At 45.2% G+C, this 14,299-nt stretch overlaps 1 protein-coding gene across 15 annotated transcripts in view; it reads right to left on the reverse strand.

Moving 5' to 3' along the window:
• LOC105454593 (tropomodulin) overlaps positions 1 to 14,299 on the reverse strand; it is a 47,419-nt gene that overhangs the window by 13,955 nt on the left and 19,165 nt on the right. For 5 of the 15 annotated variants that reach the window (XM_011697313.1, XM_011697404.1, XM_011697397.1 and 2 more), the window contains 8 exons: positions 3,834 to 3,986; positions 3,578 to 3,745; positions 3,118 to 3,244; positions 2,815 to 3,035; positions 2,571 to 2,725; positions 2,381 to 2,477; positions 2,135 to 2,282; positions 387 to 515 (listed from right to left, as the gene is read on the reverse strand). In XM_011697313.1, coding sequence (XP_011695615.1) covers positions 403 to 515; positions 2,135 to 2,282; positions 2,381 to 2,477; positions 2,571 to 2,725; positions 2,815 to 3,035; positions 3,118 to 3,244; positions 3,578 to 3,745; positions 3,834 to 3,986 — 1,182 coding nt within the window. In that variant the 3' untranslated portion in view covers positions 387 to 402. The other 10 variants (XR_975008.1, XM_011697342.1, XM_011697371.1 and 7 more) reach the window with 6 other exon arrangements.

The following is a 14,299-nucleotide window of genomic DNA, read 5'->3' on the forward strand; positions in this document are numbered from 1 at the left end:
GTTACGCGCGGCATTTCCCTCCGCGAGAGAAGTTTTAGATCATGGTGCATATATGAAACGCAAAATTACAAACGGTTCTCCCCTTCTAACGTTCAATCGAATGGTAAAAATCGACGGGACACATTAACAACACTCGATCTCATCAAATTGATGCATTCCTTTGCACTCATTTAAAAAAAATTATAGTATAAGTCGGAGAATCGAGATTCTTCGAGAGATAGCATTCAACAAGATCTCTTAACGTTAGGATTACATTAAGTTATCAAAACATTAAAACGTAACGGAAGAGAATACGATAGTGCAAAGGGTCAATCGACACATTGGGAACAAGTTATCGCAAGTCGTGGGGAAAGACGGAGCTCACTTTTGGCAAGAAAGCTACTCACTGCGCTGGCGACAGCGCTACGTTCTATTTTTTAAGTCATCTGTCGCATCTGCGGGAAGAACGGTGAAGGTTGCGGGACCACCAGCGATCGCTACAAGCTTAGCACGTTCCGTGGGTTCCACACGACAGACTGGCCAGATAAATGAATCAATTAAAAATCAATGATAAAAGCTAAATCGTTCGCTCGCGGATTGGGGGACTGGACATTTTCGACAGAGACTCGACGGAACAATGTGGAGTAGAACAGGGAATTTCGTGATTCCTATAATTTCTGTAATTATGAGATATTTCTCGGAGTAAGTTTGTAATAAAAATCTACGAGAGCGTATGCATCAGTCTCTGTGAAATGGATCTATATAACGATACATGCTATAAAGGGGGAAAAAGGGAGGATATAATTTTGACAGAATTTAGACGATTAGATTTAAATATTTCGCTCGGAAACTAAATTGATTTTAACATAAAGATAAGATAATGCCGATATACCATTTGTTAATTGTACTTTGCGACGTCATAATTGGCCATAAGCGAGAGCGTGGTAAATTATCAGCACAACTTAAGCGTATCAATCGCGAAAGCATCTTGAATATTTCGTTTTGTTAAATAATCAAGATCGTGAAAGGGCCATTTAACGTCGATCAAGCGCGAGTCCGATGGTTAATCGAGTTACAAGCCGTTCAATTAACGATGAAAATTGATCAATAGATTCGTACCAAATTAAACTACCCTAATCTTCGCTTCTCTGTGTCTCGCTGAAAATTGAAAACAGGCAGATCACCGTCTGGTAGTTGCACTGCTTATAAACACACATCTTTTTTTTATCTGTATCCTTCATAAAAGCTTACGAGATATAAAATAGGAGAGGTATAGGAAAGTAAAAAAGAAACCAGATGGTAAAGACAGGGGATTCAAAACGTGACGTGGGAGATGGCTATATTATTCGAGGAGAAACAGCGTTTTTCAAATAAAATTAACATTTCTAAGGTATAGCTTTTGTGTATCGCTTCATAAATCTTCCACGTATTTTAAATGATTTTAAGTTGTAAGGATTTGAAAAACACTGTGCCAGAAATTAAAAATTTCCATATTTGATCGCACAGGAACGAGCCGGGGAGTCTCATAGTTACCTCTATATGTCTAACTAGAAAAATAACAAATGAATATAGCGGGATGAATGGATGAGTGATGAAAAGTGCTACAGTAAAGCGCTACGTGAGACTACGAAGCAGATACGGAAAGGTTAGAAGCATTTCGTCACGTGGTCTCCATAGTCCCCCATACAATTGCTCCCATCTAAACGGAAAATTAATAGTACAATTATCATCGTGGCAGAGACAATGGTATTTACGTAATGCGTTTCGTGAAACGCTTGATTGCGCCACTAACGTAATTTATGACACCTGCTCAAGATTATTGCGCGCTGACCCGTGAATGGAGCGTCGCACTTGACGCCCAAGTGTAGAATATCAATTATTGTAACCTTCTAAGAGACATATGCATATACCTATTTCAATAATGATATCCCTATTTGAAATGTTTCTTCCATAATTCACGTTAAAATGTCATTAGAAGCGTCTATTTACATTCGAAATTGTCTACGCAAGTGAATTAATGTTAACTATGTTCTAGCGATCACTTTTAAAACACCTTTTCACTCCTAAAGGGATATGATATTTCATATATCTTTCGTTCTGAGCTATAATGAATATTAGATTATTCATATCGGCGTGATACTCTTTGTGTACTTACTCCTATCGATGTTGCGTTGCAGATGCGCAGCCACGCGATGTCTAGCGTCATTAAACTCCAGATGCAACCCGAGTCGCAGCAACGTCGGGTTTTGTTCTACCAACTGCGTGATTTCCATCTCAATCTTGTTACCCAATACTTGTGACCTCTGAAAAATGGTGCGGATAATCTCGTTAGATCTCATTGGTACTCTTGCATAAAATACTTGTGCACGTAAATGTAATGTAAACAAATTTGACAATCTACCTGATTCGAACATCGGAATTCTTCAATGGACTTTGTTTTAAGAAGGGCCCTGATCAGCCTTACTATCACAGGCGGGCTTATGAAATTCGTTTCCACGCTGAAGAAAAAAAAAAGTATTTTTCTAAATTAAATAAGCCATTTATATGTGCGAATTTCGCGCATAAAAATATATATCACTCTATATGCATACTTGAGTACTCTGAGTGTCGAATTCTTCTCCATGGCATCGGCCAGTCGTTGCGCAGTCTTGTCATTGAGTCCAACATTGGTTAAACTCAGCGACTCGAGATGCGTGTTCATTTCCAAACCTTCGAACAACTGCATGAATTTTTCGTCCGAAATATTCTGTTGACAAGACGATCAGTATTAGTTTGGCACGAAAAACACGTCATTCGCTTCGTTCTTTATACGAAAATATAATCGATGATACTCACTTTAATATTGTTCCAATTTAAATCAGTCAAAGACGACTCATCGTTCCGCACTTGTTTAATGGTAGCGTCAACGTCCGTGTCGTTAGGCGGTTCCATCGGATAAACTTTCGGCTGACTAGCTTTTGTCACTCCGTCCCAACCGAGTCCGACTGGCTGTCCGGAATTCAGTAGAGATGCGTGATACTGATCTTGATTCATCATAGAATGGAATCCGAGGATAGCTGGAAAGGGAAGAGGCGGTCTCAATCGTTTATCCTTCTATTCCGATATAATCAGGCTTTTAGAAGCGATCGATCTTCTTACCAGCAAGATCAATGATTTCTTCTTGGGTGGCGGCCGAAAGCGCTTGTTCATACTCTTCCCCGAGATCTATCGCAATCTGTTCATCCGCCTCCTTTTCTTTGGTGTTATCTTGTGGTGGAGGTACCCACTGAAACGAGTAATATGACTTGATGCATACAATCTAGATGCAAATATATCATACTCTTCCCCAAGTATAAGTTCATACAAAATTTATTTTACTAGTATTATTCAATTAGATATTAACTTTAACTTTTCCAGGTTTCTTTGCCAGCTATAACCTCAAATTATATATATATATATATATATATATATATAAACAATACAACTAAAAACGTGTGTAAATATAAATAAAACTGTATATATAAATACATATATAGGTTTTTTACAAGGCTGATATTAAAATAAAATTTACACACATTTATAGTAGGATATTGCACTCACTTTGTAGGATATTACTCACTTTTTTGCCCCTAACTACACCAGGTACATATGGTTTCAGTTCTGGAATATCAGGTGTCTCTAGAGCCTGTTTGTTGATGTGCTCAATGAGTTTCTTGCGATTCAGTGGCCCTGTAGGACTCTTAGTGCATTCATAACTGCAACGTTGCGACGGTGGCATAAAGCTGTCCTGTGTACAAATGCAACATAGATTCAGTGTCCAAGAGAATTAATAAAACTGATAATTTTAAAAAAATTTTTTTTTATATTCAACTTACGTCGGGATCCACTTCCTTGGCCAATATATTGAGCTCCTCCGGCGTGAGCTCCGCCAGCAGTGTGTCCACGTCAATGTCGTCATACTCGCTCAGATCCTTGCCGTACAGCTTGGCCGCTGTCGTCATGGTGGTTGTCTTGGTCGACGAAGAAGTCTGTAAATCATCCCATGGTGACTGGTCAACAACCGAGTGCTTCCTCGACATTTTGCAAAGCACTAGACTACTCCCGGTAACGCACTGTATATATCCGCGCGCGGAAATATATTATCTCAGCTAATCTCCAAACGTCTCACGCAAGAATCATTCAATTACGATAATTGCTATGCTCAAGACAGTAATCGCGTATTACGACCGCAAAACGTTTTCGCGGATCTCGTCACCGCGAGACAGAGGAAAGGCCGATCGACGCGTTGCCGACGTCTCGAGCTTATTATCGCGGCGTCCGTCAGCCGGCCGGGATCAATTATTCAAAGGGCGCATAGGGGGGTCTCCCCGTGCGGCGCGGGGAAGGCGGAGGAGGCGCGCGTGAACAAAGGCCGTCGACACGAGCCGCGCCCGAGATGCGAGGGCCGTCGGCACGGCGGCCGCGACCGACTTCCTTTATCGCGGAGACGTTATCAGCCGGAGCGCAGTGCCGGCGGCCGTCCGTTCGACTGATCCGATCGCGTCGACGTCCGCCGCGTTTAAATTCGGCGAGCGTCCGACGCGGCTGATGCCCCCCGACCCAGATAATTCGGGATCGATTTTCATTGACAAGTCGCGTGCCAAAATCAGCAACGGCGGCAGCGGCGGTGTCGCTCTCGCTGTGGTCGACGCCCGGCGGCCGACGACGGTCGACGGGCCCCGTTTCGGGACTTACTCGTCGCGGTGTCACCGGTGGATTGGCTTACCGCGTGCCGCCACCCGTGGTGTGGATGGCAAAAATTGAGAGACCGCTCCGGACGTTTCGCACCTCCGTGATCCTCCACGCACACACGAGATCACACTCGCGCGACGATATACACACGACGCGCTTGTGATCAGCCCACAAGATAGGCCGTCGGCGGCAGCGCCCTTTAACGCCGACAACGCGATTGCGCGACGGTCGATTCGGCGTCACCGGTATAAAACTTGTCCAGACTCCGGAACCCTCGTACGGGACGCGTGCCGTTCTCCTAATTCCCGTTTCACGCGAATGTAAACAAGGGGGTTACAACAGCCCCCCGCTGAACGCAGTAAACGGAAATGAACGTGATATTGACCGCGCGTCGCTTGGATAACTGCAACTGCTGCACGCGACGACCGCGACGCTGGAAGGTATTACGACGAATCGAGTATACGCCGCGGCGAAAGCGGGAGATTTGAAGCGACGTGACAGCGAGTCGCGTCGCACGACGACAGTGGTGTTTCAGAAATATAATTGAATGTTTCGCGTTTAGAGGCGAATATACATAGTTATCTGTATTAATTATTACTTTACTATTTATTATTCACATACAATTATTATATAACATAAGGGTCATGCAAAAATTCCATAATAATTGTTGATTTTTAATAGCATCTTGTCGACTAAAGAGAAAGTTTGAAATCTTGAACTTAAAATTGTAGAATTTTTCGATATCTTTGATCCTTGAAATTTTTTTATAAAAATTCTTAGAATTTAAGATAGTGCAACCTTCTTGTTAATTATAGCTTTCTGATATTTTATTGATTCTTATGAATTTAGGTTTTCACACATAAAAATTTTCAAACTTAAAGTATTTATTTATTTTTATTTATTTATTTAAAAATATATATTACAATCTAAACTATTAACGAGCAAAATTACACATCTAGATACTTTAAAATAATGTTCTAAAAACTGTTATAAATTATTGTAGAATATATTTTAAGAATAAGATATAATAAGAATAAAATAAAGATATTTTTTATTTTATGTATCATATATTGTACGACATTTTTAAATAAAATAAAATAAAAAATCTATCTTATCTTTATGTCTTATTCTTAAAATATATTCTACAATAATTTATAACATAGTTTTTAGAACATTATTTTAAAGATCTAGATGTGTGTAATTTCGTTCATATCTTACAATTAGAAGACATCTTAAAATATTTTATGTTTGTTAAATACGCGTAAAGTTCTCTGAATATATTTATGCGTGATGTAAAGATTATGATAATATGAATATAGTTACATCTAAAGAACAGCTCAGATTCAAGAGTTTCTTAGCTGTAACTGCAAGTTTCGCTCTTTTTCTTCTCTCGAGCGTATCAGTTGATAACTGGTTCTTGGCGCAACGATGCGTCTCTCAATCAACCTCGGCATTATCAGAGCCCAGCGCTATTGTCAATATACATTTCCATCAACGCGTTGTTTGTTTTGTCGTTTTATTTAAGACGCATCGCCCGTACGCTCGAGTTTTTCGCAATTCAACATGAATTCACGAGCCACGTATAAAAATATCCGCGCACCGTTGTGCATCCGGTAACGCGCAAAACCATGCAGCACGAGTCATCCGCATATTAATCGAGCCCCGGAGTCCTCGTTTCTCGGCTGACCGTGAAACCGGCACGTGAATCCAACCTGCCAAAACCGGCAATTCCCCTTCCTCCGTCCCTCCCGCCGCTTTTCTCATCCGATCTCTCCCTCTGCCTCCTTGGATCACGTAATCTCCGCGGGGACTCGGCATTGACATAATCGACCTAACAACGCGAAGCCGCTCAAGGTCACAGCGCGAGAAAGATCTCGGTCGAGAGAGAAGAGAGACGGATGCATCGAATTGAGAAGAAGCTGGTGGAGGAGGAGGAGGAGGAGGAGGAGGAGGAGTAGGAGGAGGAGGAGGAGGAGAAGGAGGAGAGACGAAGAAGGTCAAAGGGGATCCGCGATATGGTCGCGTAGATGATCCGTCAGGAGAGACCGCGGGGACCATCTCCGAATCGGCGGTCGCGATCGAAGTGTCCGAGTCGCCGCGCGTTGTGTAGCGCACACGCCGGTGGCAGCGACAGCCCGCAAAAATAGCTGAGGCCTCCTCGCTGAGGCTGGCACACTCCCAACGGGCTATACTTGGACATACCCGCGCACGCGATTATTTATAGTGTATACGCGAGAGCGCGGCCACTGGCCTTCTTACGAACTACACCGGCCGCGCCGCTACCAAGAGAGAGAGCCCGAGGAGACATTCCGCCGCCCGTGACCTAGGCCCGCATTAATAACGGGGCACCACCCTTGTCTCGCAACCGCTACAGCGAGGAACTTAGAACTTTGCACTCGTCGGCGGCGGGCGTAGGCCCCTAGCTCTGGCATCGACGCCTTCGCGCCTCCTCGTCTCGTCGCTCTCTCTTCCCCGTCCCCCTCTCACGATTTCTCGGACTCTTCCTCTCGGACAGATCCTCTCGTCTCGGGCTGTCGGCTCGCTTTAAGTCTCTCGGCACCTAGTTCACTAACTGCCGGAGGTCCTCGGACCCTCCGGCAAGTCCGTTCATTCCAGACCTTTCCTCGCGGAGAGATCGGATCTCCTGATTTTCGAAGAGCTTGCAGCACTCGGCAAGTGAGACAACAAATATTTCTCGTATCAGACAGTCTAGCTGGATTAAAGCCTATATAATCTACAATATGCTCTTTGCTTTCTGTTTTTTTTTGCTTTTTTATCTCTTGCCTTTTTCCCTCTTAGCGATACAGTTTTATCGACAATCGTGTTTCTTGTGATGTGTTTCCTGTCTCTTCCGAAGTTTGTCAATTTTTATTTCGAGCGAAAATAAAGGATCAGAGGATAAGAGCTGGCAAAAAGGCAAGGTAAAAAGTGATAAAAAGTAAAAAAACGGAATACAGAGCATATTGTAGATTAGGCTTATAACTCTACATTTGATTTCTATATGCATTTAACTAAATGTAGATCCTAGACTCAAACAGCGAAGTCTATTTTTAAGTCGTTGCGGCGACGAGATTGTTCATGAGCGCGGAAATCAGCGGATTATAAACAACAGCGAGTCTGAGAGATCGTCGGAGAGAGTGTGCAATTTGAATGAGCTACTAAAAATACCCCGTCTTTCTCGGGGGAGACGTGTTTCCTTATTTTCCTCTCGCTCGACCGACCGGCCGGCTAGAGACGACCATCGTGAAAAAAAAAAAGTTGAAGATACGAAAGTCACTCGATAATAGACCCCACATCTGTCCGAGATATTTTTACCCAGATTTCTAGAGTCATTTTCAATGTTAAGGTGATATTCCGCGGCCTATTGCGCGCACGCGGAGATACCAACGAGGCGCATCGAGCCGAGGACGGCGGACGGCCGAGGAAAAAGAACTTGTGCCTGCCCCAGCAGCTGTCCGTAATGATCTCATTTGATTTCTATTACATTTCTCTGATTCGTTGTTTATCTAATTTGAAGACTTTCCAGCGGAACCCAGAAGCCCGTTACGAGGAAGTAGGACGAAAATGCTGCCGTGACGGCGGCGGCGGCGGCGGTGCGATGGGAAAACGCGATCGGCTTTTTTTCCCCTTCGACGCGATGGGAAAGCGAGTCATTCCGCGAGCGGATCGACCGGCGACGTGTCCGAAGTTTAATTTCTAACGGCGACTGATCGGCCGGGAGCAGGTGCGGGAAGTAAGAGCCGCGAGAGATCTCAACGCGTTGTTCAACGCGACGATAACTTTCGATGCTACTATACCTGCGTTAGTTACGCGCAGTTGCTCGCTCCTAACGCGGTCGATTAACTCGCGGAGAAACGGTTCATCCGATCATTAGAGCAGACGAGGGATCTAACATTTTAAGTTTTTAAAGATTCTCTTACGTTTTTTCAGATTTTCAAGACAATTAAGTACGCGACGTTAGAAACGGCTATGTGCAATGCTTGAACGTAAAAAAATAGCCGTGATCAATCTGAGGCCTGTTGACAGGAACGCTCGCGTTATCGTCTCGTCTTAGACCGCCAGCTCCCGTTTCCTCCGCTCGACTTAGTCCGACGTACTCGGAGCGTACATGAATCAAGCGATCTTTGAGGTTCGTTTGCGGCGTAACGGTCGTTAAACATCGTTTTATGCGGCGTAACGTACCGCCGCAACGGTTTCCACGGCGTTACGCCGTCAGTATTTATACGCGCGTCTAACAGCTGGCGAACAATATTGTCGGGCGAGACGTTGTTCAATGACCTAGAGCATTTTTTTTCCCTCTCGAGCGACGTCGACGGCCGTCAATCCGTAATCAGTAGCGATAATTAGAGATATCGCTATAGATACATCGCTCCGTTTTCAATCGCGTGACGATCCTAGGCCGGCTCGGCGAATGCACGCGCCGCGCCGGGTCTCGGGAAGATCGCGACATAATTACAGCTCGCGCCGGTAATGACGGTAATAACACAGCCGCGGGATCTCTCGCGTAAGTCAGCTCGCGACGATCGCGACGCAAATCATCGTCGCGGGACGATTTTATCTGGCGTGGCTCGCTACATAGTTTACGATCCCCTCGGCGGCGGTCGGAATCGTTTTGCGTCCGCGAGTAAGGAGACGCGCGCGTGCCAAGCGCGAGAGCGTTACACAATTCCGCGCGATTCCGCATCTGCATTCTCCCGCCGTATCCTCCCGACTGTGTTATTATTTTCTCCGCATGGGATCCATATTAGAACCGCACGAATCCGATTCAGTTTCTCGATTCGCCGTTCAATATAGGGATTTTCCTCTTTCATTCTCTCTCTCCATCTCTCCTCTTTGTCTTTCCTCCTCTGCATGTGTGTGTGTGTGTGTATGTGTGTGTGTGTACAAACAGATTTCCGCTGGCGTTGCGCCAAGCACCTCGGAATTAGTAAAATCGCCTGGTCCCGGAAAGATCCCGCGATTGTGAAAGTGTATCGATATGGGCCTCGCGATCTGGGTTATCGTGTCGACTTTTCAATTAGCCGGCGACAAACCGGTGGATGTGAAATTCCAGTTAGTAAATGGATCGACATCACACGCGCGCGTCTATGTAGATTAAGGATGACTATTAAAATCAAGTTAAACGAGCGTTTAATTGTGGAGCGGTGAACGTGTAACTAAAAATTGGGCTTAAATTGAAATGAGATTTGGAACTGTATTAGGCTTAACTCGAAATTGAATGGGAATTAAACGGGCTCTCTATTGGATTAAACTATAATTAAATTCATGCGAGCGTTCGTCTCTGGAAGCGAATCGCGAAACGTAAAGTTCAGATAAAGTTCAAGAGCGATGTGCCCTTTCGACGCGACTCGCCGGAGAGATGCGCACCTTTCTCCATTTAATTCTTACATTCTTCACCGCGGCAATCCAAAGCGGTAGGTGGCATTTGAGAAACAAAATCGCTTCGGTTATTCACCTTCGGTTCACGTGTTTATAGTTTTCGACAAAACTGATCAGTTTCCTCCAAGTTAAAACAGGACTATTCAACCAGATGTATCCATTTATAGACTCCATCCACTGTAACGTCTGACGCTACCGCGTGAATATTCATCATCGGCGGCGCGTCGGCTGGCTTCCTGGTGAAAATCTTTCTGCAATAATTATCGACGGCGGCGACCAGAGAAGCGTCGTAATTTTTAATGCCGTCCGCAACATGTCGATTATACACCCAGACCGGGTATATCCGCGAGAGGCAGGCTATCGCTAAATCGAGCGAACACGTGCGACGACGGAAATGCTCGCTCCGGTGGTACCGTAGGTCAGTGATCGCGGAAATCAATTCCAGTTATTTTCGATCTGCGATTGTTGTTGTTTTACCGCTCGCCGACATGCAATTATCACGCACGCGACGCCTAGACTCCGCGCTATTTGCTCCTCTCGATCGTACATGCTCAGGCGAAAACTTTGAACCCTGACATTGACTACATTTGTGCATGTCACTCTTATAATCGGATTTAATAACATCTGTTGTTAAACTAGCCACGCATAGCTGTTCTTCTGAAGAATAAAATGACTGTGATTGGTCAGTTTCATAATTACAGATATTTACAGTTATTAAACCTGATCAAGAGTGATGTGCAAACGTAGTCATTGTCGAGTTGGAATTGTCGAACGAAAGACATCAAAATTGATCGAGTATCGCAGATTCTTTACTCGTGAATTTTTGTATTTTTATCTTTGCTCTTGAAATTCAAAGGAAAAGAAAAGAAACGGAAGGAAAGTCTTGTTTCAGTCTCACAGCGTGAGTAAACTTCCGCTCGACACAGCCAAATCTACTCTTCACAGATAACTGGAATATTTCGAGTAACGTGGTCGAGCACTCGAATCAACTTCGGCGAAAAGAATTGCGGTTTGCTGGAGGCATGTGTATCTGGTTATGGAAACGCAGATGTTTGGCGGAACAATCGGGCGGTCGCGGATATTATACGGTTTCGATTACTAGGAATAATGAAGCGCCTCGGCATCGCTCGGGCGATATGCGCAGCAAGCTGATCAAATATTGGCCAATCGTTAATTAGTGGCGCTCGCTCATTTTCTCCGAGTACCGCATGCAAAATACACGCATTATCCGAATGATCGGCTATTTGCCTAAGGCCGCAATGGATCGCGGTGGCATTATTCAAAATCGAGGCGTATCGCTCGCGTAGAGGGCTGCACGACAAAGTTGGCGAAAAATATTATGCATTTCGCGAGCACGACGAAATGTCCTAGCTGGGTGTAAGAGCGTCAAGCGAGTGCTGCAATTTTTATTAAATCGTTCTAATCTCTCGGTACCTACTGGAACGCGATGATGTCAAGTGTCCCTGAGCAAAGTGGAGCATTCGTCACGTATAATCGGGCTAGTTGTCGCCGCCGGGAGCTCGCCGTAACAGATCGGCGCCGACTCGTCGTCGGGCGAATCTCGGTAATTACCACAAATGGAGCTGTACTTACGCAACGGAGGGGCAGCGACGAGCGAGCTGATGTGAGACAATCACGCGGCACAGATTCGCGAAGGAACCACGGCTGTGGATACTCTATAGAGACACGTATAACGTTCACTGAGAGATGAGCCGAGCCGAGCCGAGCGGAGTAAGGAGCGGTGCGTGAGCGTCGAGACGACAGTCGCCCGTAGCCGGAGTGCTACTAAACAAGTCGAGTTTTATGCTGGAACCTCGATGAGAGTACCGGAGCGAGTAGAGTGGTATTGTGCGCGCGAGTAGCGAAGTCTACGAGCCGGTGCCGGCTGCGTTCAAAACGACTTTCACTTCGGGCCGGGTCCCGTTTCCCTTAGATGAAGGATCCAGTTTTTCCGGGCTCTTTTTTTCGCTCGTACACAGTTCCGTGACAGATTACAGGTGACGATGATGTCAACGGAAATTATTTCCTGTCCGCATTTCCTCTTGCGCCAAAGATTGTGATTTTCTACTGTCTAATTTATCGAGAACGATTTGGATCTAACTTGAGAATCTTCTAAATGAAATTCAAACACGTCCGAGCTCGAGCAGTCGACGCATACTAAACGACATGGAGAGCGTGATCGTTTTGGAGCACAGAAAGCTCTTGCGCGGAAAATGATATAAAAATGTCTAATTTATTCGGAACGAGTTATATTATACAAAAAATCTTTTTTATTCAGGTATGAGTAAATAATGAGCGAAACATTGGTTTTATCTATCTATCTGCGTTTCTTCACATAAAATGTGGTAACGCGGCTAAATACTCCATTCTCCGTGGCAAGTACAATGAGATATCCATCTGACGTTTGATAAATTTATTACTCTGCCTGTACGGCATTTTCATCTCTGCGGCGATCCCTTGTAACGAGTAAACAACCCGTTTGCCGCTTGAGATTGGCGTGATATCATCTGACGGACTCGCCGGATGACCTCATCACGCCTGCATATCAACCGTTAGATAGAGATGCAGGCGAGATCGCCGAGCGTCTATCTCTTTCTCTCTCGCTCTCTCCCGTGGAATTTTTCCATAAAACTCCCATATGTTACAGCATAATGGGCAGGAGCTATTGTCCAAAGTGCCGCTATGCGAATCTCGCGTCGTGGGAGGTTACAAAAATGTAAATACAATTTAATATTCCGCAACGCGGCAACGTGATCGCGGGTCCTGCGGTATCCGAATTATTCCCAGACTACCCAGACATGTGGAAATTGTCATAAAAATGGCTTAATCTCTCAGACATCTTTACGTAACATCTTTTGAACTTTCATATTGTTTAGAAAACCGGCAGACATTCAAATACCCACGATACACTGTATTATATTAAACTTCAATCGTCGATCACCTAAAAAAAATTTTTTGTAACTGCAAAACATTTTAATTTGTCTCTTTTATTTTTAGTGATCGTTATAACTACAGAACGGTCTGTTACTTTGGGTATTTCTGAAAGAAAAATGTTTCGAGAAACAGTAGCTATAACTTTACCGGGAACCAGCTTGCAGATTTTATTTGCGGAATAATAACTGTCTAATAAAATTTCACAGTACTTCTAAAAAAAAATTAAAGTATCAATATTAAAAGCACAAGAGTAAACACCTTTTGTTCCATGCAGTAAAATGATCGCGACAAAAATCCCATGTATCTTCCGCGGAGACCCGACGTCTCTTTTGTCCTCTCGAAATAGCGAGAGAGGAACGCGTCACGAGCCGTAGATACAATCAGAATGCATTTTCCTCGGGTCCTCGATTTTCGAGCACCGCGGGAAATTGAAAACGTTGCCTCTCGCGCGGCGCATCCTCGGGGTTTACAAAAATACGAACTGCGAAGAACGCATCTTCTATTTTGGATCCGTTCGATCGCGATTCACCGGTGTATTTCGAGCGTGTGGTCGACCTTGATCGGCGATACCCACACTTCCGTGGTCGCGGATACGTTTCGCTCTATCGATTAGATCGGGTAATCGGTGACAATCTCTCAACAAGCTTCCGGTATACTTCTCGCTTGAACGTCGCCAATTGTTGTAGTGAGTAGTCGCAGAGCTGGGACTACAACGTGCGTACGAAACGCCGCGGATCGTTATGTACTCGATATGTACTCGATAGGATAAATACTCGTGTCTATATACGAGTAAATGGAGGATCGGCGCGGGGAGGTTGCCGTCGGCGACAAATGGGGAGTTATCAGTCCCGCCGTCGCGTGATCGATCGGAAACCACCGCAGTGTTGATGAGAAGCCCGTCGTCGGGGTCGCTGACACCGGGCCGACCGCGACGTACGCGGGATATAATATACCCGGTGGTGATGCACGTTGTTTCCCCGCGTTCGTCGTATCCCCGGGTACGGGTGCGTAAATAATCGCGCGTGTCAATGCGGCCTAAGTTTAGCGCACTCGTCGTAAAGCCGTCCGGCAGGCCGGCCGGCCGGCCGGCCGACCGGACTCCGCATGCACGCGCAAATCGATCACGGATAGAGGGAAAACGCTTCACGCGCGCGTATTTCGGGACGGTTTATGGATCTCCGCGCTGTTTGGGAACACTCGCAATTTATGGGCGCGAGCGTTAAACTGACAGGTACGCCGAGAAAGAGAGAGAGAGAGAGAGAGAGAGAGAGAGAGAGAGAGAGAGAGAGAGGGGTGC

This window comes from Wasmannia auropunctata, unplaced genomic scaffold, assembly GCF_000956235.1.
Source record: "Wasmannia auropunctata unplaced genomic scaffold, wasmannia.A_1.0 LD336106.1, whole genome shotgun sequence".
In the NCBI taxonomy this organism is placed as follows: domain Eukaryota; kingdom Metazoa; phylum Arthropoda; class Insecta; order Hymenoptera; family Formicidae; genus Wasmannia; species Wasmannia auropunctata.